The sequence below is a fragment of the Podarcis erhardii genome (genome assembly GCF_964252035.2).
Source record: "Podarcis erhardii genome assembly, chromosome: 11".
Classification (NCBI taxonomy): domain Eukaryota; kingdom Metazoa; phylum Chordata; class Lepidosauria; order Squamata; family Lacertidae; genus Podarcis; species Podarcis erhardii.
In genome coordinates this window covers 49,858,170-49,881,710 of record NC_138501.1, presented here as the reverse complement: position 1 = coordinate 49,881,710, position 23,541 = coordinate 49,858,170, and the positions used below count along the sequence as shown (strand labels likewise).

The 23,541-nt window shown below is 41.3% G+C and overlaps 1 protein-coding gene and 1 long non-coding RNA gene across 2 annotated transcripts in view; both read right to left on the bottom strand.

The window, feature by feature from the left end:
- Positions 1–23,541, bottom strand: part of LOC309352913 — a 911,067-nt gene that overhangs the window by 724,310 nt on the left and 163,216 nt on the right. The window lies entirely within an intron of this gene.
- Positions 11,010–23,376, bottom strand: SYT4 (synaptotagmin 4). Its single transcript, XM_081880659.1, has 4 exons — positions 22,999–23,376; positions 18,895–19,709; positions 14,070–14,190; positions 11,010–12,380 (listed from the first exon to the last, which is right to left on the bottom strand). Exons 1-4 carry the CDS (start codon positions 23,030–23,032, stop codon positions 12,073–12,075), a joined length of 1,278 nt encoding a protein of 425 aa, XP_081736785.1. The 5' UTR covers positions 23,033–23,376; the 3' UTR covers positions 11,010–12,072.

Sequence of the window (23,541 nt, the reverse complement as noted above, 5' to 3'; positions counted from 1 at the left end):
ATTAAAGTTATAAGTTATGGCAGGCAGAGAGGCCAATACAAACCTCTATTGTTTATGTCCCTTATTTCTGCCTGCAACACATTTCTGTGCGGCGTTCAGGTCCTTTCATCAAATTCCTGAACACGGCAATCAAGTATGTCTAAATTTCACTTTCTTTTATCAGAGGGAGGTGATGACGCACCTTTGTATATTGCCTCATCAGTTGAGGAAATGCCAATGTAGTAGTTCTGGACTTTACGGCCTTATCAAAAGTAACAATAAAACAAGCCATTCCTTCTCCTGGGGGTGCACTCAGGGCCTATAATATGACAGAGCTATCATGAACAGAGCCAGCAAATAAAAGGTATTTCGGACAAAATCTGACATATGGACCAGGAACATAATAACAAGAGCAGCACCTGGCAAAGCTGAATGTGTGAAAACTATCCATGATGCAAGAGGAGAGGAGAGGAGATGAGAGTCTTGCTGGGTCAGGACAAAGACCCATCATAGTCCAGTACCTTGTTCTCACAGTGGCCAACCAGATGCCTGGGGGCAGCCTACAAGTAGGATATGAACACCACAGCACACACACACTTGTGGTTCCCAGCAACTGATATTCAGATGTTTACTAACTGACAGTGGAGGTAGAAGATAGCCACCATGGGTAGTAGCCTCATCCTTTGTTTCTTGTGTCCTCTCTTCTGTTTCCAAATTTATCTCAACTTTGTTGTTGTTGTTGTTGAGTCGTTTAGTCATGTCCGACTCTTCTTGACCCCATGGACCAGAGCACGCCAGGCACTCCTGTCTTCCACTGCCTCCCGCAGTTTGGTCGAACTCATGCTGCTAGCTTCAAGAACACTATCCAACCATCTCGTCCTCTGTCATCCCCTTCTCCTTGTGCCCTCCATCTTTCCCAACATCTTTTCCAGGGAGTCTTCTCTTCTCATGAGGTGGCCAAAGTATTGGAGCCTCAGCTTCAGGATCTGTCCTTCCAGTGAGCACTCAGGGCTGATTTCCTTCAGAATGGATAGGTTTGCTCTTCTTGCAGTCCATGGGACTCTCAAGAGTCTCCTCTTTAAAGTCTCAACTTTATGGTCAACTTAATATGAACTATGCATTTGTGTTGTAAGCATCAGCAGCTAAACTATCCAGTGAGCACTGATCCACTAGCAGGATCCCTACTAGTATGAATAATTCATTGATAATTATTCGGTATATTCCGAAACAGTTGAACTATTCCGGATATGCTGTCCTTTTGAGACTTTGGAGAGATGTCTTCCTTTGAGAGACGGCTTGGCATTCCTCGCTATTCATTGATTTGTTTGATTCTTTGACTCTGATACATATAACAACTTGTAGTTACTTGTATATGTTGTGAGATGTGTTGTATGATATATACATCATTTTGAAGTGGCTTATTCATATATTTTGAATGACATCGCAACCAATTATCTGTTCACTAACAGTTATTAGCCAGCGTCTTGCATTTGCATTTTTGTAGATTGTTACATTTTGCAACACAGGGGTTTTGTGTTTGTCCAAATTTATCTCAGCATAATCCAAATCACTCCAACTCCATCCTGGGGATGATCCCCTGAAATCTCCAGGCAGGAGTGTTCTTATTATTATATTTAGTCATCTTCACCTTTCCCCCCAGTCTGGGATGTAAGGCAGCTTATGCAAATAAAATACAACAAGCTAAAAACATAGCAAAGACGATCATTAAAATGACTGCTGAATTAAAAACAGAAAAATATTCATTAACAACACAACCAGGAAAAAAAGGAAAAAAGAAATCTTGTTGACTAGAATATTGAATACTACAAGTCACTCTGAAAAATTGTTACAAATAAACATTTAGAATCCTAGAACTGAAGGGAACCTGAGGATCATCTAGTCCATGGGTAGGCAAACTAAGGCCCAGGGGCCGGATCCAGCCCAATCGCCTTCTCAATCCAGCCTGTGGACGGTCCGCGAATCAGCATGTTTTTACATGAGTAGAATGTGTCCTTTTATTTAAAATGCATCTCTGGGTTATTTGTGGGGCATAGGAATTCATTCATTCCCCCCCCCAAATATATTCCAGCCCCCCGCCACAAGTTCTGAGGGACAGTGGACCAGCCCCTGCTGAAAAAGTTTGCTGACCCTGATCTAGTCCATACCCCCTGCAAGATGTAGCTGTCCCATCCGGGGATCAAACCTGCAACCTTGGTGCTGTCAGCACCATGCTCTAGCCAACTGCGCAACTCTAGCCAATCAACTATACAGTGATTTTAGGAATATATAGTTCCCCTATCTAAAACTCTGGACAGCCACCAACAATCAATGTAGAAAGTACTGTGCTAAATGGACTCAGGGCCTTTACTCAGAGTAAGGCAGTTTGCTAAGTCTTCTGTGATTTGCTTCAGGCATCATAATGACTAGAGTGGTTAAAGACGTAGATGAATGGAGGAATTTGTGTCACCATAGTGAAGCATGAATGAGGAAGGGGCAAAGCCCAGTGGGAGAGTGTCTGCTTTGCATGAATAAGATTTCAAACAACACCTCTACACAGGGATACCATAACCCTGGAGAACTGTTGCCAGTCCATGGCAATAAGGCTGAGCTAGATGGACCAATGGATAAAATGAAGCTTCCTAACTTCTAAGGCTTTTTATTAGGTTGCCCTAATGGATGAGAGCACCATTTGCCCAGGGCGAGGGAGTTCACCCATTACCAGCTTCCACCATTTGGTGGATGCATTTCCTTTTGTTCTATAAACTCGTACATTTTCCTGGTGTTGGAATTCATGCAGAGAGAGAGAAAGAGAGAGAGAGAGAGAGAGAGAGCACTCTCTGAAAGGCATCATTTTTCAGATGTCTCAATTGCCGAGGAAGCCCACAAATGATGGGTATGAACTGCAAAAGGGTAATATAGCATGAAGATTAAAGGTGAATGTGTTTGTTTTCAGCTCTGATAGCAACTACCAATTCAGATAATGTGTATTTCATTTAAATTTATTGTGAGGAATAAAAAGAGAGCATGGGCGCTGTGCTAGATAATGGGATTCTTCATGCTTTAAAGCAGTTTGGGCATTTCACTTACCTAAGAGCACAGTGGGGAAGGACACAAAATTAAAACAAATTGACGCAATGGTTTTTTAAATGACTCTCAGTAAATAATTTAGCCTCCTGTTCCCAGGATATCCTTTCAGTCCTAATATTTCAGATTTGAATAGGGAGGTGGGGTGGGGGGAACTTTCGATACACAGTGGAGTCATACGCTTTAAGTTGGTTTTTGCAGCAAGGGACACATTCAGTTAGCTTCTCAGTATAATGAACTTCAAATCAAAAAGTCATGTGGAAGGTATTATGCAACAGTGGAGGGATCACCGCTTAGGGGCAGATCACATGTCTCAACCTTGATCCCTGGTAGGCTCAGTTAAAAGGATTAGGTAGCAGGTCATGGGACAGATCTCTACCTGAAATCCTGGGAGCAACTGCAGTCACATTACTGTGCTAGACAGAGAAAGAGTATGAACTGGTATCAGTGCTTGGAATGAACTATAAGTACATCAACTAAAGCAGTGTTTCCCAAATTTGGATCTGCAGCTATTTTTGGACTACAATTCTCATCACACCTTGCTAACAAGGCCAGTGGTCAGGGATGATGGAAATTATAGTCTGAAAACAGTGGGAGACCCAAGTTTGGGAAACACTGAACTAAAGGTAAGCTAAGTGAATTTTGGGGTAGAACTTTGAATGATTTCTAGTTCATCTTCACATTCATTTCCCTGTTTGCCTCCTGAAACAGTAGTCGGCCTGAACTCATACACACACACACACACACACACACACACACACACACACACACAATGTATATGTATATATGTATGTAAGTCAATTGAACACCTATAAAGAAAGTTATAAAGTAAAATGTGGAAGCAGCATTCTAAGGCTTATTAGGTAGGTGTGGAGGTACTGCTGTTTCTAGGGTTGCTTAGGCACTGTTGCTAAGCAGTCAGAAGGAAGGAATGTGAGGCATTTTGTGTATCTTCCCTTCTGAATGTATTTCCGTCTCTTCATACAGCTTGCAGCAAGAAAGTGCAGAAACAAAGTAAATTGTGCCTTGGCTCTTTAACAGCTGTGTGAGTGGCACAAATTGAACAGGGTCGGCCTTTTCTAGTATGAAAAGAAATTATGAGGAAAATGTGACCTGTTGACATTCTGTTACTCAGGCATCTTAATAGTTCGTGTGGCCTCTGATTTGATTTTGCACATTAATTTTCTGATGTTCTTTGTTTAAATTTATATTTTTGAAGTTTAAATTATGTTTTAAATTCTGCATTTTGAATATTTTTTGAAACCTAGATGTTGAAAATATATGAACATGAATTTTAAATAAATCAATGGTAACTCCAGCATCCAAATAAATGGTAACTCCAGACAGCATCAGAGCCAAATTCAGGGGGCCGTGGCTGCTTGGTCACCCACAATAGTATAATTGTGGGGGCTGGGCACCCACAAAGTCAATGAGAAAAGCCAGTAGGTGGCAGTGGTGCTGCCTCCGAGAGAGTAGCCATTCAGCTCCACCCTCTCCAGCCAGGCAGCAAGGCACCCTTTTTCTGGGGGGTGGGGGCTCAGATGACATCACACACACTATGTGCAGGCATGTGCATGTGATGTCTAATGTCCGTGTTGCAGCGGTGGGCACCTGCAATCCTGAGGGTGAGATGGCACCCCTGCCAGACTACCTTAAGTTTCCTATTGAACCGGAAGGACTAAAAGCGTTTCCATTCAAACTGAGACTTTGTCTGGACAATCATAGCCCCAGGTGTTCCTGATTGCATACCTTGAATCAACACTCACTGGCTGTTACTTTGAAACAGGGGTAGGATACCTGTTTAAGCCTGGCGGCCTCACTGCCTAGTGGGCAACCATTCATGAGGCACATGGTGGATGGAGCAAGAGATCTTACCTTTCCCTTTGCACATTCCAGCCACATGAAAGTCAGTGGTATCAACATGCACATATCTCCATCCAGACAAGTAGGGGACAAGGTAACAGTTTAAGGGCACAGTCAAGTCAAGCAAACACACTTAATTAGGGCACAGAGTAGAGGAGAAGGAGATGTCACCTGGGGAAAGGGCATTTCATGAGACAATTCTCAAGGGCCAGATAGATACCCTGGGCCTTAGACGCCCTACCTCTGCTTTAAAAAGATAAGTTAATGCCTATCCTGAAAATGTATTCTTTTACACTGTTATAAGGGCAATCAATTTCTCAGGGAAGTACTGAAAAGTAATCAATAATGCTATTGATATTTGTGAAATCCTTTTTTAATGCTTCTTTGGAGTCAATTGTGTTTGCAAAATTCTGCCTAAAATATTTACGGCTCTGGTCTGCATAAATATACATCGTATAATTAGATTGTTTTCTGTGGAGATACTTAATTCTTAAGGCTCTTCATGGCGAGTGTTGGATAGAGAAATCACAATGGCTTCTCCTATAAGGCTGTCTCAGACGTACTGCTTATTACTTGGGGACTGCAGCGTAAGCTGGTGATTTCTGTATGTAACTGTTTGTTCATGAATAGAATGTACCTATGAACCATTTCATTGATTTGTCTGAGATGGGGGCCATTCTCAAGAAACCCCCACACATGTTCAGATAATACATGGAATGAATAGAGTTCCCCACCAACAGCCCCATGTGCCGGCCACACCCATTTGATGACCACATGAAGAAAACTAGTCTGAAAGAACTCTATGTGCCTACAGCTGAACATAAGAATGGGTGAATCTGTCAATTTTGGTTTTTCTCAGTTACTCACTTTTCTGATCTTAAGTTCAGCCCTCCACATTTCCACATACGTTTTCTATGTATTTGTTTATTTTAAAAAGTTCTTGTGAAAATTCGTTGGCATTTTAGTGCATGTTCCTCCTAATGTACATGCCTCTCAAAATGTATCAGATGTTCCAGTTGAGGAGAAACAGCTTTTTTGACTCAATGTGTACTCTAAATAATCAATAGGAGTATAGCATCTAGATCAAGGGAAGTAATAGTGCCACTGTATTCTGCTCTGGTCAGACATCACCTGGAGTACTGTGTCCAGTTCTGGGCACCAAAGTTCAAGAAGGACACTGACAAACTGGAACGCGTCCAGAGGAGGGCAACCAAAATGGTCAAAGGCCTGGAAACGATGCCTTATGAGGAACGGCTAAGGGAGCTGGGCATGTTTAGCCTGGAGAAGAGGAGGTTAAGGGGTGATATGATAGCCATGTTCAAAAATATAAAAGGATGTCACATAGAGGAGGGAGAAAGGTTGTTTTCTGCTGCTCCAGAGAAGCGGACACGGAGCAATGGTTCCAAACTACAAGAAAGAAGATTCCACCTAAACATTAGGAAGAACTTCCTGACAGTAAGAGCTGTTTGACAGTGGAATTTGCTGCCAAGGAGTGTGGTGGAGTCTCCTTCTTTGGAGGTCTTTAAGCAGAGGCTTGACAACCATATGTCAGGAGTGCTCTGATGGTGTTTCCTGCTTGGCAGGGGGTTGGACTCGATGGCCCTTGTGGTCTCTTCCAACTCTATGATTCTATGATTCTATGATTCTATGAAATAATTTTATTATTTGTACCCCACCCATCTGACTAGGTTGCTCAGCAGTTTCTAACAGATATAAGAACATAATAAAACATTAAAAAGCTTCCCTATACAGGACTGCCTTCAGATGTTTTCTAAAAGTCAGATAGTTATTTATCTCCTTGACATCTGATAGGAGGGCATTCTACGATGTCCCGACTGAATGATGGGGGTGGAGACGCTCCTTCAGGTATTCGGGGCCGAAGCCATTTGGGGCTTTAAAGGTCAGCACCAACTCTTTGAATTGTGCTTAGAATTGTACTGGGAGCCAATGTAGATCCTTTAGGACCAGTGCTATATGGCCCCAGAGGCTACTCAGCCTGCCACATTCTGGATTAGTTGCAATTTCCAAATCACCTTCAAATGTTCAAGAAAAATGAGGGCAACAACTCTAGTCCTAACTTTGGTTTTCCAGATGAACTTATAAAATAGCTTTTAGTTATTCAGATCACATGTTCAGAGTGGCCTGTTTGAAGGTATGAAGGAACTAATGTTAGCATCACCTTCCTGGATCTCAACCAGTCCCTTCCAGGGCTTACCATGTTAGGTCTCTGTTTATGTATTCCTTGATGATGCCATGAAGTAAGTAAGATGTCATAGATGTAGACTTATGACTATGAGGTTGATCTGTGGAGCAGGGAGCTCCTGGTCTGAATCTCACCTCTTTATATCAACTCACTGAGTGAGCATAGACAAACTATCCCCTCTTGGCCTCAGTTTCCTCCATCTGCAATATGGAGGGCTAAAATATAATGAATGCTTTTTACCTTATAGAGTTCTTATAGTGACTAATGCATGTAGGGTGCTTCAGACAAGTTTTTGAGCATTGTTGTGGTGCATGACAGTAGACAGGGTCTCTTAAAAACTCACACTGAGTTTCACTCTTTAAAATAAAATTAAAAGCAGATTGCCATGCATCTGCAAAAAATATTTATATTGGGATGGGATGAATGAAAGTAGCAGTTTATTCTTGTCTTACATACATGGCACAACATACAGATCTGGCACAAAGAAGACATACAAATCCTCCAACATCCATGCTTCCTCCCAAAGAACTTCTATTGAATGTACAACATCATTAACAAATTGGTTATTGAGTTACAACAGATCTCCAAACATGAATAACCTCCCATTCAGGGTAATATTTTGCTTCATTGTATTAGTAGTAGAAGTTGTTGTTGTTAGCTACTTAGACAAACATTATTTTACATGTTTAATACAGGACATTATCCTTAACAGATTTCAAGATATTCACATTAAGAACCAAATACTTTATAAAACAGATTCCCCCCCCCCATTTCTTAAAGGCATGGTCACATGTATTTCAGTCCCATCTGGGTTAACAACTGGACTTTGCAAGACAAACGTTTCTTAAGAGCTAAAAAAAGGGACCCTATATACAATTTGCCCAATGTAAAAAGAACTGATCTCTCTACTGGGATAGCTCTTATCCCACCAGTAGGAAAACTACCCCTCAGGCCACTTAAAGCAGATATTAACCACTGGGTGGCAAAATGACAGATTGTCACAACCCCAGGTTTTATTCAGAAACAAAGAAAACAAGGCATATTAAGAGTTATTTGGCCACTAGGGCTGGTGGCTAAAGCCTATCATCAAAGAAGATAACTAGGTCTATTGTGTTAGCTAGGGCTTAGAACACATATTTTCAAACTTTCTAGCTCCAATAAGTTTTTTCTGCATGACCTATTGCATGCTGCAACAATTTCTAGAGAAACCCTCTAAGTCTCATACCCAGTTTGCATGAGTTGCTAACCATAGCTACACAAGAAGTTGGAATGTTTCCCCATGCAGTGCTTTTGAGACAACATTAGCCGTATCCAGAGCAGACCCACTGAAATTAATGGACCCCAGTTAGTAATGTATATCCATTCCAATGGGTCTACTCTGAACATGACTAGTGTTGGATATAGCCCATTGTAAGAGAAGACCATTGATGGTAGAGAACTTTAGGGAAAGTTCCTCCACCAATGCCAATGCAAGACTTATCACTGGGGAACTTACATGAACCTACAAGGAACTTAGCATTCCATCTGAAAACCACTAGGCTTGCCAAGTATTATTATTCAAATATTATCTTAAATCAGTCCCAATGAAATGTCAAGCTCATAGACCTTTCAACATGTGGCCTTGATGGCAATATTCTGTCCAACATGAATGTAGAATACCTAGCTTTTGATTAAGATTTGATCACATGTTCTTTCCCTCCTAAATTCTTAGTACATCTACTGTCCAAGTGAACTTTACTTGCGTATTTTGACTATTCAGATCACTGGACTGATCATGGATTAACAAACATCTTTCCTCTAAAGCTCATCAAGGCCTTCTGGGGTATCTCTGTTGACTTCATAGAGCTTTAGAAGTGATTCATAATTTCACTGGGACTACCTTGGAGTAAACATTCTGAGGATTTCAAGCCTGGACTGATTTTGGCCTACAAATAGCCTGAACAAAACAAAATAGATTTGAAATTTTTATACACACAAGTTGCATTACTATTATTCTTTGTACATAGAGCATTTTCATAAAAAGCATGTTGTGAAAATGCCTTAGACCTTATATAAACACCATTATATCAAACACATCATTCAAAAACCTGGATAAATTACCAACACAAAAACCCGAAAGACCCCAAATGGAATTCTTTCAGTAATATTTGTTGCATATTTCACATTCCAGTCTCATCCTGTTCTGGCCAAATTATGGCTCTGGTTAAAAAAGAAGAAGAAAAAAAGCAACCACACAAACCTCCAGCAGTGTTAGCTAGAAGAAACCCAATTCCACTGTTAATCCACCATGGGTCTCATCCTTCTCCCCTTTCCTATGCTTTTAGGATGGTTCTGATCCACAATTCAGTAATACTAAAGTGGGACAGTTAAGTCCCACTAAGGTCAATGAGTGTGCTACCCTTACATCAAACATTTGCATCAAGCCCTACTGTCTACTATCCAGCAGTTGCTTCAGATATCTTGTAAAGACATGTCTTTTTGCCTTGACTTTTCCCAACCCATAATATTGGACCCTTTGGTTATTACTGAGGGTTGTACTGTTAGTCATAGTTAGTTAGATAAACAATCCATCATTGGGTCTATCCAGTAATAAGCATGATTATCTTTGGTCCATTAATTCCAAATGTTCTACTCCTGGGTATATCTCAGACATAGGATTAGGACTAGGATTGGCTTGAAACTCCCAAAGACCTCAGTATTTATGAACAGTGGATCAAAATACACATCTGAAACAGATCACTAGATCTAGTTTAGAAACATGCTGCTTCAGTACACTACAGAGCTACGAGAAAGTAGTTTTGCAACATGTTCTCCTTTCCAACACTTTGACAATTGTCACAATCCTGTTCTCCAAACAAAGCATTGGGGCACAATTACAGCAAGGGAATGAACCTGTAACCCTCTCAACAAAGTAAGACTCTCACCCTTAACTTTCCACATAACCTTTGCCTCCACTGCAGCCCATTGAGAATTATTTCCATAGAGACACATGCCTGGAAAATTCTATATCAGGTTGGATTATCCGCATTGTGCTTGCAGGAAGGATCCCATAATAAGGATATTAGATCCTTGATGACTCCTGCTTGCAGGATCAACCTAGGAACATCCAAAGCAATGAGTATGTATCACTTTGTTCTTCACATGCATATCTCAATGGGACTTTCTAAAAGAACTCACACAAAGGCAAATATGATTCTGGAGAATCTCCTTCAGTAGCATCCAAACCCACCCCACCCCACTGCAGAACCATAATATCTACAGAAAGGATACTCCTGTATCTCAAGTATCTACCCAAAGAGGACAGGATAAGAATCTCTACTACTACAATTGTGCTAATCTGACAGAATAAAAAAATGGTTTCTAGTGTAAACACATGAATAAGTTTCACAGGATTTCAATAGGGGTGTGTGTGCCTTTGTTTCCTTTGTGAGGGGCCAGCACAATTTGCAATCGACCAAGTAGAATGTAACCTGTAAACTATGTAAACCAGCCCACTAGGGGCTCAGCAAAGCTGCTTTTAATATTGGCCTGAGGATGCATTTTTTACCTGGCGGGTCCTCAAGCAAGTAGTTAACAGGACACTTCACATACCTGGGTTTGGCTTGGCAGGTCACAAGTTGGGCTGGTCTGGTCTTAAATTACACTTCATCCTCCTAATCTGGGAAAAAAATCCTGATCCTATTATCACATGCATACCATCATGTTATGATCCTAATATTACCCACCCACCCTCCAGAGTTCTACCCAGTTGCCCAGTGGCATGAATGACAGCTAATTAAGTGAGTTCTATGGTCAAACAGCTCATTTACACATTAGTCAGCATGAGGTATAAAGCTTGCTCCAGAGCCTGATTCTGCTAAAACCCACTTTAAAATCTGTACCCACTTAGAATGGATTATTATTTTTTTGCAGGATCAGTGCTTTGTACATATCTCCTCTCTTTTTAATTTTTTATAGGATTTTTAATTTTGTTTTTAGAATGATCAAACAGAAATATATAAGGGATACGGTAAGTTTCAGTTCAAACAGTAATTGTTTCAAAATACACCGGGTGAAAGATATAACACTCTACAGTATTTTCAATTGGTTATAAATTTTCAATGTTGTTGGGGTTTTTTTGGCCAAAAACTTAAAGAAATCCCACCACAGGCTATACTTGAAGCACAAATCCTAACCATACTGTAAAATTTACACTCTCCAACATCAGTGTCTAAGCCCTTTATTAAACAAAGTGAGTTATTTTGGGGATACTTACAGAGTATTTGAATGTAAGCTAATGGAACCAACCTCTCTCTTTCTCTCTTTGAAATCTAAACTATATCTCACGGGTTAATTAACAAAGTGGACCATAGCTATGCAGTGTGGCTTGACAAAAATCTCTTTAGTTTTTGGATTGCTCAAAGTATAAATACTCAACCTTATGAAAAGTGCTTGAGTTTCCATAAAATAATGTTTGTGACACATTATGATGCTGAAGGGATTGTCCTCCCCATACACTCCATTTCTCCAGATTTTTATTTTAAACTTTTACAAAATGCAGGTGCTTCTAGACTTAGCAACACATATTAATGAGATTATCTTCATCTGGGTGACAGCAGTAATCTAGGGTTCCTGGTACTTTAATAATAATAAAAAAATACTTCTTAATTGTGTTTACAGCATTTTGTGTCTCTATAGCTGTGTAAACTCCAGTTGAATATGAACCTCTGGTGATATTACGTCACTTTCTGTATAGCTTGCAAAAGAAAAAAGAGAGAGCCTGAACTGAATGAGAAAGCTTAGTTACCTTCTGTTTTGATAATTCATTTCAGTCCTAATAACAATAACAAAAAAAATGTCCTTTTAAAAATGTCACAAGCCTGTGATTATACATTGCAAAGAAAGAAAACTGATCCTTGCCTATGGAATTTTTGTTTAAAAGTTCCAACCTCTTGTTTCCGCTGTTAGCCATCACACAACATGTGCCATTTGGCAATTTGTCTCCTAGGATATTCACAGATTTCCTTCCAGTGTTCTCCTGCGGTTCCTTCTGCCGAAGCCCCCAAGGTTAACCGGCCAATGATTTCATTCCGGGATCCCCTATCTGAATCCAAAACCAAGAATTCGATGCTGATCTCTTCGAGACCCTCGCAAGGAATATCAAAGACAAAAAGTTCATTGAACACTGCATTGGGGGTGCACTTCTTGACGTGGGTTTTCTTTTTGGAGATCCTTTTCTTGGCGTGATATAGGTTCACTTTCACATAGGGGTCTGCAAAAGACAAGCAAAATCCAACCAATATCACACTGCTGAAGAACCAAGTCCAATAGTCCAGACTTATCTTCCCTTGCACTAAAGTTCTCACCATGCTTTCATCTCTACCAGTTATTCCTGTGCAGGAGAATCCGGCTAGCACTGATTGGTAAAATTAGCTTTGTCCACTGGGGAAAAGCTCCAATGAATAATAATAATAATAATAATAATAATAATAATAATAATAATGTGCCAGCTCATGCTTGCATGCAACCTGACCACCGGTTGCTGCATTTACCAGGAAGGGAAAGGTGGTGAGAAGCTTGGCACAACTGGAGGTTCAACAGCATAATCTGGTGCTCTCACTAATGCACCCCATTGGAATCACTATTAAGCCACATTTCTCTTGCTCTTCTGTCCCCCAGTAGACACAACAATGTGCTGGTCTCTGCTCCAGGGACCAGATGCCCTCCCGCCAGATGCCCCCCAGATGCCCTGGTCTCTCCTCTAGTTGCCCCATCTTGTATGGATCTTTCGGCATGGCACATTTTCTTTTTGATCTTTCACTCTCTTTCACTTTCATTGCGGGAGGTTGGACTCAGGTGACCCTCGGGGTACCTTCCAAATCTTAGAATCAATTCTATGATTCTTGGTTATTTGAGGGATGGGCAGAACCACCCAGCTCCACTCCAGTTACCTTTGCCACCACACCTGTAAAGCAGACTTACGACAAAAATTTTGGGAGATAGCTTATATTTATTAAAATATAACTAATTCGAGGAACATCCAAAAATTCAGAAAAGATGAGCAGATGAAAATTTCATCTAATTGGTAGGGAATCCCTCTAGACCAGCCTTTCTCAACCTGTGGGTCCCCAGATGTTGTTGGACTACAACTCCCATCACCCCTAGCTATCAAGGCCCAAGCTCAGGGATGATGGGAGTTGTAGTCCAACAACATCTGGGGACCCACAGGTTGAGAACCGCTGCTGTAGACCACTGGATAGATGACACAGCTGCAGTCTGTGGCTCCTCATAAAGGAGGGGTGGGGAAGGACTCCCTCATTGCTAGGTGAGTCATGGGTAGAAGCACACACAGGCTCTACTGCCCAGAGTTCACCCAAAATGTGAAAGGCAGATCTAAAGGGTACCCCATTAAATCCCCCCAGGCATAAAGCACTGGCAGATCCCTAAAGGGTGCCATTAACCCAATAATCCCATAGTATGTCTACAATTATTCTTCCCAACTTCCTCACCTGCCTGGACTCCATGCTCAATGAGAAACAAATCCCAGCTGCTCCCTAAATTGTCAATCAAGTTACCCAACAGTGTGGAGCAGGCTTCCTCAACCTTGGCCCTCCAGATGTTTTTGGTCTACAACTCCCATGATCCTTAGCTAGCAGAACCGGTGGTCAAGGATGATGGGAATGGTAGTCTCAAAACATCTGGAGGGCCGAGGTTGAGGAAACTTGGTGTGGAGCAAACCAAAAATGAGGTCCCTAAAGGTCAATGAAAGAACTGCCACCCAAAATATTCCTACTCAGCTCCTTGAACAGGTGACTAGCCAAGGCCCACACTGAATAGAGCGAAGGAGGGAGGGCACAGCTCCTACTCCTTTGCTACTTCTTGGTTCACGCTCTTAAGTCTATGACAGTGTTAATTATAAATCCAAATATATGCATGTAATATTGCAGCATTTTGAAAATACCTGATAATCCAGAAACATCAGCTTTGGGTAGGTGTCTGGCCTTTAAAACAACCACCGTGAGAGTATTTGTTGTAGACTGGTAACAGAGAGAAATCAGCAGCTCACCGCGTCCGGAGGACTTCTAGAGGATTAGAAAGATAGCTCATATGTAGCAGACGTTAAAAAAACAGAATTATTGAGTTTTTGAATGTTTTATGTAGGGGTTTTTGAATGTTTTATGTAGATTTTCAATTTCATTGTTCTGTATGGGATATTGACAATAAAGATATCGTATATCGTATATCGGCTTGGGAGGGATCCTAAGGGTCATGTAGACCAACCCCCTGCAATTCAGGAATCACAGCTAAAGAATCCCTGACAGATATCTATCCAACTTTTTCTTAAAAACCTCCAATAAAGAAGAGTCCACCGCTTTCTGAGGTAGTCTGTTCCACTGTCAAACAGCTCTTACCATCAAAAAGTTCTTCCTAATGCTTAGCTGGAATCACTTTTCTTGTAATTTGAATCCATTGGTGTGGGTTTTACCCTCTGCAGCAGCAGAAAACAAGCTTTCTCCATCTTCCATGTGACAGCCCTTCAGATATTTGAAGAAGGCTATCCATCTGGGATTACCCTACCCTCACCCTACCCCCCCCCCCCCAAAAAAAAGATGTATATGCAGATCTGCTACTAGATGGGCAACTCAGAACTATGACTATATATATTTGTGGTTTTAAAGCATATTGAATCATTGGCCAGCCAGTCTATTGAAATGTGGTCACAAATAGCATCTGACAAATTAGTGTTTTGATGGACTTATGAGAATGTAAGGTACAAATCAGATCTCTATCCTCCCCCCGCTACAAAACCAATATAGTCCCCTTGATAGAGGAAAATATTTAAGTATGAAAATAGAAAACATGGAAGCTTCAACACTCCAGGTCATACACAGGGGCTTGTTGCATTAAAAACCATAAAAGCTGCAGATGGGAATATTGCTTGGTACACACAGAAGCAATTTGATTTGACGCTTGATCTTTTGAAAGCAATTACTAAAAAGTCAATACACAGGCAGGTTCTCGGGAAGGGCTATGGGTTACCCAGGCTTTGAGACATCTATTAGGTTCGGATTTTTTTAAAAAAAATAAATGGGCTTCCACTTATGTTGAAGTGACTTCCAAATCAATTTACAAACACACAGTAAAGACACTGACTTGGAAGCAAGCCCCCTTGGTTTTTATGTGGCTTACATCAAAGTAAAATGCTCAGGATTGGTGCCAGAACAACTAATATTCAAAACACCAATGCCTTTATCCTAAAACATGCTTACCCTGATTGGCCAGCTGAAATGTAATGAACTTCAACTAAATTGTTTGAGGACTCAGATTCTGGTTGTGCAAGTACTATGAGTTAATTCAGTAGTTGACAACCTGTGTCCAGAAAGCTGGAGATGCCCAACGGACTAATTACATATTGGGTGGGTGTGACCAGAAGGTGGAAAGAAGCAGTGGTGGGTGGAACCAGGAAAAAAGGCAAAATCAATAGAGAAGTGGAAGAAGAAGGAGGGACTTTAGATGTGCAGTAGATATGGATAAATCCAAAGTGAGTTGCTTTTGAGGAATTCTGAACTTGTCTGATATCTATCTGAGGGACCCCGAACCAAGAGAAGACAATACAAAGCTCCTCGTGGTGTCTTTATGACTCAGAATCACAGAAAAAGAACTGCAGAAAACTTGTCTGCTAAAAGCAAAACTAATGTCTCTAAGTTTACCATATAAGGAAAGTGACAGATTGGGAGTGAGAGTGAGGAATCACAAAGGCAAATGTGAAGGTAGAGTGGAAAGAGCTTTACTGTCATTGACAGATAATCAGAGATAAATATTTTACCTGAAAAGTGAATCCCAATTAATTTTAAAGAAGCCTAGCACAAATTCCCTTTGACCTACTTGTCTGAAATTTGGCAGATTTCTTACCAATGGAACATCTCTCATATCTGATTTTCAGACCAATTGCCCAGAAAGCATCACAGGAGATTAAGTGATATTGTTATCCACCCCAAAATTGTAAAGGCTGGAACATAAATCTCTGCAGATATCCTTTTGCATACCCTATGCCTGCAAAATCCATCATTTTCTGCCAAATGAAAAATGGAAAACTTTATACCTTTTCTTAAAAAACAAAACAAAAACAAACTTTAAAGTTGCACAGCAGCAGAAAATGAAATAAAAGCCTAGACCTATCTGCCTGTTATTTGGAAGGCTTTATCCACTCTGGAGAGGCTATTATGCCTGAAAATGTCATTCGCTTCTGTCAACAGGGAAAATACATATAGCTTGTCTTCCCAATATTCCCAATAGTAATTTCCAGGAGGCGATGGTGATTAAACCCAATTTTCCTAAAGCAGACTCAAACTTTGATGCTGTGCTGAATTGGGCAGCCTACAAAATACTTCAAGTGGCCTATTTTCTGAAGTGCAGGATTAGGGACCAAACTGAATCTTGTGGTTAGTACATACCCCTGGGAAAAGAAATCCATGTGTAAACTATCAGCTCAACCCCCTGGCAAGAGTGATCTGTCACTCCCATAATAATCTACTAGGTGGAGTGGGAGGCAGGAAAGGAAGTGACACAAAGAGGGAGAACAGGGTTAACTGCATATGGATCATAGCCATGGAGATGCAGGCTAATACTCATAGCCATTAAATCAATGGAGAATTTTTATTTTTATTTTGCCATTGACTTTATTGCAATGTTACAGCCCACCATTTGGTTAAGCAATTTTCCTGCACTGATGAAGTTGATGTAACCATATTGGTCCTTGTTCAAGGACTTCAGATTCAAACAGAACAACTTCTGTCTAGATAAATAGTTTGCATTTGGCTGCAACTCATTAACCTATTGATCCAACAAATTTTAGGTTATATGTTGTTTGGGGTCAGATTTGCATAGCCATGCTGCCACTGTAGCCAGCATGTGTTAATGGGCCATCATGAGTTAATCATTGTCAATAGCACTTTTATATCACCCAATAGGAGCTCAAACCCACTCCTTTTCCACTGAGGAGATTTATTTATTTATTTTCCTGAGAGACAAGTGTTGAGTAAATGTTAAAAGTAACATTGCCTGAACCAGACCTGAGTTCCACTTTTGTTGTGAGATACTTAAGGTAAGATATCCTGCTAAGATTTGCACTGTCCCCTGGATTCAAAGTAATCCAAGCTAAGTCTACACTGGTAGGAGAAGGAAGAATCTCAAGGGGATAAGTTCCATTGCAGAATGCAGGTGAGATTGCCATTTTCAAATGCCACAATCTTTAAGAATGTTCAGGGAGGGAGGGAGGGAAGGAAAGGGAGATTACAATGGATTTTCCAGCTGAAGCATGAAGTGGCCCAGACCACTTGACTAGGACTGGGTAATCTTGGTTAGGACTGGCTAATCTGACATTGCTGGACTCTAATAAGTTCCTGCTAGCATGGCCAATAATAAGGGGTGGTGGAAGCTGGAGTCTGATAACATCTGGAAGGTCACATGGTGACCACATCTACTCTATAATCTAGAGCACTTCATTCCCACCTCATCCAAGAACTTCAACAGAACTACTTGTGACTGTTGGAAAGAGCTGTTAGTGTTCCAATACCACTTTCAGTTATGCACAGGTAGGAGCTGCCAACAAAATGCTGTACTGTGTATGGATCTGCACTCAGATAATTAAATCCACTACCAGTATATATTGGATGCAGAAATCCCACTGGTAACAATTACGTGCTGCAGGATCACACACTGAGTTGCTGCTTAAAACCCACAGAAAACAGTGGGAATCTTCTAGTTCATCACAATGGGTTTCCAAGTCATGGGTACTCTTGCTCACAAAGCTGAAAGGTTGACACAGTGTTGTCTATCCCCCTGAAACCTCTCACTGCATGGAAACTCAGTGAGCCCATAACATTATTTTAACCTGGAGGATTTACAAATGTAGGTCATGGAATGTAGACCTAAGATGGAAGGAGAAGGGCTTAAGAGTTTAATTTACATCTGTTTGGAACCCTACAGAGGAACAAGTAAAAGCAGGAGGGATCATTTTGAGTGGAGAAAAATGGCACAATCCAATGGGTTAAAATCTCCCAGCTTCTATCTGTCTGTTCCTAATCAGCCCATCCCCAAGCGGTTTTCGATTTATTTCATTTTTAAGACTGTTGAGTGTAACAATACACTAAATTACACCGTAGCCTACAGATTATGCCTCCAGCGTGATGGTATATCACAGATATGGGGAAGCTGTGGCTCTCCAGATATTGCTGGACTAAACTCTCACTATCCCTAACCACAGGCCATTGTGGCTGCAGGGGTTGATGGGGGTTGGAACGCAACAACATTTCTCAGCCATGGTATATAGGTAAGTCAATTTAGATACTTTGGTGTAGAAAAGTGACAAATAAATATAATAAATAATTAAATACATGAATAACAGACATTTGTTTTTTCGCCTTATCCCATATATGCCCACTCTACCTCTTCAATCTGTAAAACTTGCACTGTTACAAGCTCTGCATAATATCTGTTCTGCATTTGACTGATGAAGTCCCTTCCCTCTGAGGGTTTATCAATACACAAACTGGGCCATCATACCTAGATATTTTAAGAACCCTTGTTGAGGTAAATGAAATGGGGATATAGGCAGACATCCTTCACATTGTTGAGACTCTCTAGTTTATTTTATATATTCAAGATGCATGTAGGCTGTTGTCAGGGTGCTATACTTAGATTCTGCCTTTAGAAAAACTGTTAAGTGCTGAGATAGGGCAGGCGAAATAAGTTGATAATACAAAATATGACTCAAGATCAATTACCCTAACATTCTTTTTGATGATCTCCTTGTTCATCAGCATCCTTCCTTCAGATAACTCAATCCCGGACAGAGGAAAGAGAACTTCTCCAATGATGTCATCTCGGGAAAATCGGTCAAAACTTAGGATCATAAAGTGAAGGCTCAGATCTTGGACTTGAGTATAAGGGATTCCATAGAAGGTGAAGGTTTCGTCAAAAGCTGGGTCTAATGTTTTTCTCAGTACTCGAGTTTTCACCTTGTGCTTCTTCTCCGGCAGTATCGTCATTTTGATGTATGGATCAGAAGTCATTGACTGTTCATCCATGGCAGGCAAGCCACGTGCTTCCTTGATGTTCACCATGAAAGCCTTCTTCTCAAAGTTATACTCAATGGAGAAGAAGAGAGTCCCTAATTTATCTTGCTTCTCTTCAGAAGATATGGAAGTAACAGACTTCAGGCTATCAGGGGAGACAGAATCTTTTTCCCTCTCAGGAAAGAGCTTTGGAGTGAAGTTCTCGAGATCTGAGGAGTTTGGTATTTTGGGGGTTGTTTTGGGGAAATTGCCGTTCAGATCTCGTTTCTCCAGGTCTAGGTGGAGAGAGGTCTTTGGCATAACCGGTTTGCTCTTGCCTTCTTCCTTGTCCTCTGCCCCAAACTTCTTTTTGCTGTTGAGGTTCTCAGGATAGATGTCGACGCCCTTCAGCACATGAACAAATTTGTAAGGCGGGGTCTTATTTGATTTGGAAGATTTGCGTTGGCAGCAGATCCAAGCAAAGAGGGAGACAGTGAAGACCAGCCCAAAGGCGCTGAAGATTCCAACCACAGTTGGAATTTCATCTGCAAGTCAAAGCACATGGCAACAAATGCATGAACGGCGGACTTCAGAGGTTGAAAGCAGTAGTTAAACTAACTATGCAAAGGTGAGCAAACTGGTGAAGCGGGGAGAATGAACTGCTAGGTATACTTTATAACAATAAAGCCTATTCATGTTGTGCCCCCTGCAGGTATGAACGTGTATCGAAAACTCTGGCTGGGCATGTTTGCTGTTGCATGCAAACCTGAAACAAGCACAGTTCAACAATTGTGATTATAACAACTGGACTGCTTCTGTTCAATTTTGCTGCTGCCCCATATAAAATTTATGAATTCAGTACACATATAAACATCTCTAGCTCCCTCCTACACCCTTCACATTAGTCTAAGTAGATAAAAGAGAATTTGAAATATGTGTTAGTCATAGGCATGACATCCACTTTTATATTACGGATTTCCTTTTGTGTTCAAGAAGCTACATATTTGCATGGCCTCGTTGCAGGAAGGGACTGGTGTTTGGCATGAAAATGCAAAACTTAGTGTCTTAGGATATTCTTGCCATCAGCCTGGTGTCAGTTTTCTATGCAACACTGAACATATGCAGCCAGCCATTTCACCTTGTGCTACTTTGTCCATTATACAAGTGCATGTTTAAAACCATTTGTGCACCTGATATTTTGTAAGCATTGGATCTATCTAGTTGCAGAGGCAAAAAGACGTTCAAAGCTACCCAGAGATGAGGGCATCTAAAACAACATTTCAAGGAAGCACATTTTCCAGCCGCGGCAAGTAAATCAATTTTCCGAGAACTTCTTTCCATCACTCATATGAATCAGCCCACATTCCAAATGGCAGTAGGGAAAATAGCATGAAAGCTGCAATGACATCTGGCGCATGGATAAAAGAGGAGCATTAGCATTTCATGAGTAAGCAGTGCAGGGCCAAATGAACGCCACTAATTGGAAATCCAATTCTGTCCATAAGTAACATTTCTAAGTGAGTCTAAGTACCACACGCTGGTAGGACCAATCAAGGCTAAGTCCACATTCTCCAAGCGAAATGGGGGACTCATGAAATATTAATGCAATGGCATTGCTTATGCAGGAAGGTAGCAAGAGTGCTGGTGTTCTAACAAATGATCAGCATCCTCTCTGTTTAAGAGAGAGTGAACGAACAGTTCCCTTGAAAGGATAAGTAAATCTCTGCTTGAGATGCAGAATGAGCCTCCCGAACTTGTGTAAGCAGATCTCTGATCTCCAATTTAAACCACAGGGGGACACACACACACACACACACACACACACACACACACACACGACTTGCACACCCAGCCTTGCCTTTAAAATAATGACTTGAATTGTTTTTAGTCAAATCCATGGAGAAATGAAGGGTCCCACATATAAATAAGCTACTGAAGAGTTAGCATCAGCTCTCACTACCTACCTTGCCACTTTATAGGACTGTTAGCATGGGAGATCTTTTCTCACTCTGGCTGACTGCTTTTGATTAGAGTAGATTTGTAATGAACTTACTACATGCAGGACATGGAAATGGGTTAGTGTGCAGACAACCTTGCTTTGGGGTAGAGCACTGGTCACTGGGTCAGTTCCACCCCTTACATTTATGTGGACAGGGTCACTTTTTCTTTATTTCTTTTTCTTCATGCAAAATATGGGGCTAGGAGACAAGACACAACCCATCAACAGTGAGGTAATGACAGTTGCATAAGATGCTTTGGGAAAGAGGCCAGGCTGGATCATTAACTCGGCTGAACAGATTTTAATGGCCAATTGACATATTTGCAAATACTCTTTTGAAGCTTGCATGCCGAAGTATTGTCTCCAGCAGCAGGAATGATGGTGCAAGTTACAACCGCAGCCTCTGAGAGGAAGAATGCCACAGTTTTATATTAATTATCCTCATAAAGTCAGTTATCAGGTGAGCAAGCTGTCACAAATGAAATTAGAAACACCCGGGGGGGGGTGATACAAGACGAAATCAAAACTAAATGTGCTGTACAATAGCTGCCAGTGGGCTTACAATCTGCCTTCCTTGCTGTTTTCATATGGCAAAGCAATTGCTTAGGTATTATAGCAGCTATATGGAAATGGTAGACTGGTTTGAAAATGTGCTATTTCTGAAAATGAGTAGGACAGATTACAGGAGTGTTAACTGGAAGGGGCAGGATCTAGACACACGGCACAAGTATGAACTGATCCAGTTTGAGTTGGGACCCAAAGAATTCTACTATGCCAACATAATTTAAAACTCCTATTAACTTCATCTAGAGGCTAGTGTAACTGACATATATGACTTACAGTTTACTCTCACAGTCTTGGGTGTACTTTGACTGTAGAAGAGCTGTGCTGCTACCCTGGCATATGGGAATGATAGCTATCAGGCAACATGAATAAAAGTAAGGTAAAAAGGTAAAGTGGTCAGGAGCTGAACCACCCTCTAGGGACAGGGGAGAGAAACAACTTTATTTATATGAATGTATACAGTTCTCTCAAAAGATAATGAGCCTACTTATTTAAAGTTTAAGCAGATATATTGGTGCAGAAAAGTGTTGTTTTTTAATTGCCTACTTTGAATATGAGAAGAGAACCAGGGTTTAACTTTAGTTTCTGTGCATGTGCACGCACGCACACACACACACACACACACACACACAATACTTAGTTCAAAGCATTTTTTTTAAGGGAGGGGTACTTTGCATACACTCCCTTAGCAACATCACTAATGACAGGAGACAGACAGTTGCAGAGGAAGAGAGAGAGAGCCTATGGACAGATGAGTGGGTGGGTGGATGACTAATCTATTTGAGTAAATATCTATCTGCTCCTCTCTTGAAAGAAGCAGTTATGGCAATTAGCCTGAGAACATGTAGAATATGGATTTGGAATGAAATGCATATAACTGACTCTTCTCTAAAGCTAGATCACAACAAACAGTATCTTTCTCCAGACACTCCCCACCCCCACCCCAAAAGACACACCTCACGGTCCATATATTTCACTTGTGAATTTTTGGGAGCTATAGAAAGAGCACGGCAGAAATCGATAAACTGTAGAACTAATAAAAAAGGGGTGTCAAACTTCTGTAAAACCCATGCATCATATAAAGGATGCTTTTAAGGAGAGGCGACTGACGTCGCTCATATCAGAGCACAGGCACAGCCTTAGCTTTCCAGCGCTGGCTTTCCCCCAGGAGCCCGAAATAGTAGTCATATAATTGCCTTTTCCAAAGCACCTGAATGAAATGAAATTAATCAAGCCTTCAAGATCGGGTTTTTTAAAAAGAAGACGCTTACCAAATTCTTCCCGGCTGGCTGCAATCGGAGCCATGTTGCTGGCTGCGCGCTCTGTCCAAGGTGCTGAAACCGCTCTTTCCTTTTTTTGCCCCTGTGCTCAGCCGCTCACTGAAGAGGAGGGAGGGAGAAAACGCATATACGCACACACAGCCAAGGGAGTCTTGTTTTCCAACGTGATGAAAACACAAGCCTGAAAGATCGGGAAGGTTTTAGAAGGAGGAGGAGGAGGTAGCGAGGAATGGGTGGGGGGAAAGGGGAGGGAGGGTCTAGTACAGTCCTCCTTTCCTGCACACTGATTCGTGAGCCCTTGTCCTGTGGTTCAGATCTTCTGACTAACTGAGCTCTGAGACTGAAGACGTGGTTGAAACCCAAATTGACGCAATCCTGACGCTACAGAACTGAAATCAGTACCTCCCCCCCCTTCCTCCCCACTCCTGGGAATCCGGCACACATTCATCAATTATTTTAACGGCTCTGCTGCAGGAGATTAGCTCACGTTCTCAGTCGGACACAGACAGCAATGCTAATTTCTAGGGCCAAATC

Bases quoted from the DNA above. Each gene is read 5' to 3' on its own strand.
- SYT4 (XM_081880659.1), bottom strand. From the start codon at position 23,032: ATGGCTCCGATTGCAGCCAGCCGGGAAGAATTTG. The intron at 19,710-22,998 runs GTAAGCGTCTTC...TTTGACTTGCAG, and splicing joins AGCCAGCCGGGAAGAATTTG to ATGAAATTCCAACTGTGGTT. The intron at 14,191-18,894 runs GTAATTGATCTT...CTAATCCTCTAG, and splicing joins TCATCAAAAAGAATGTTAGG to AAGTCCTCCGGACGCGGTGA.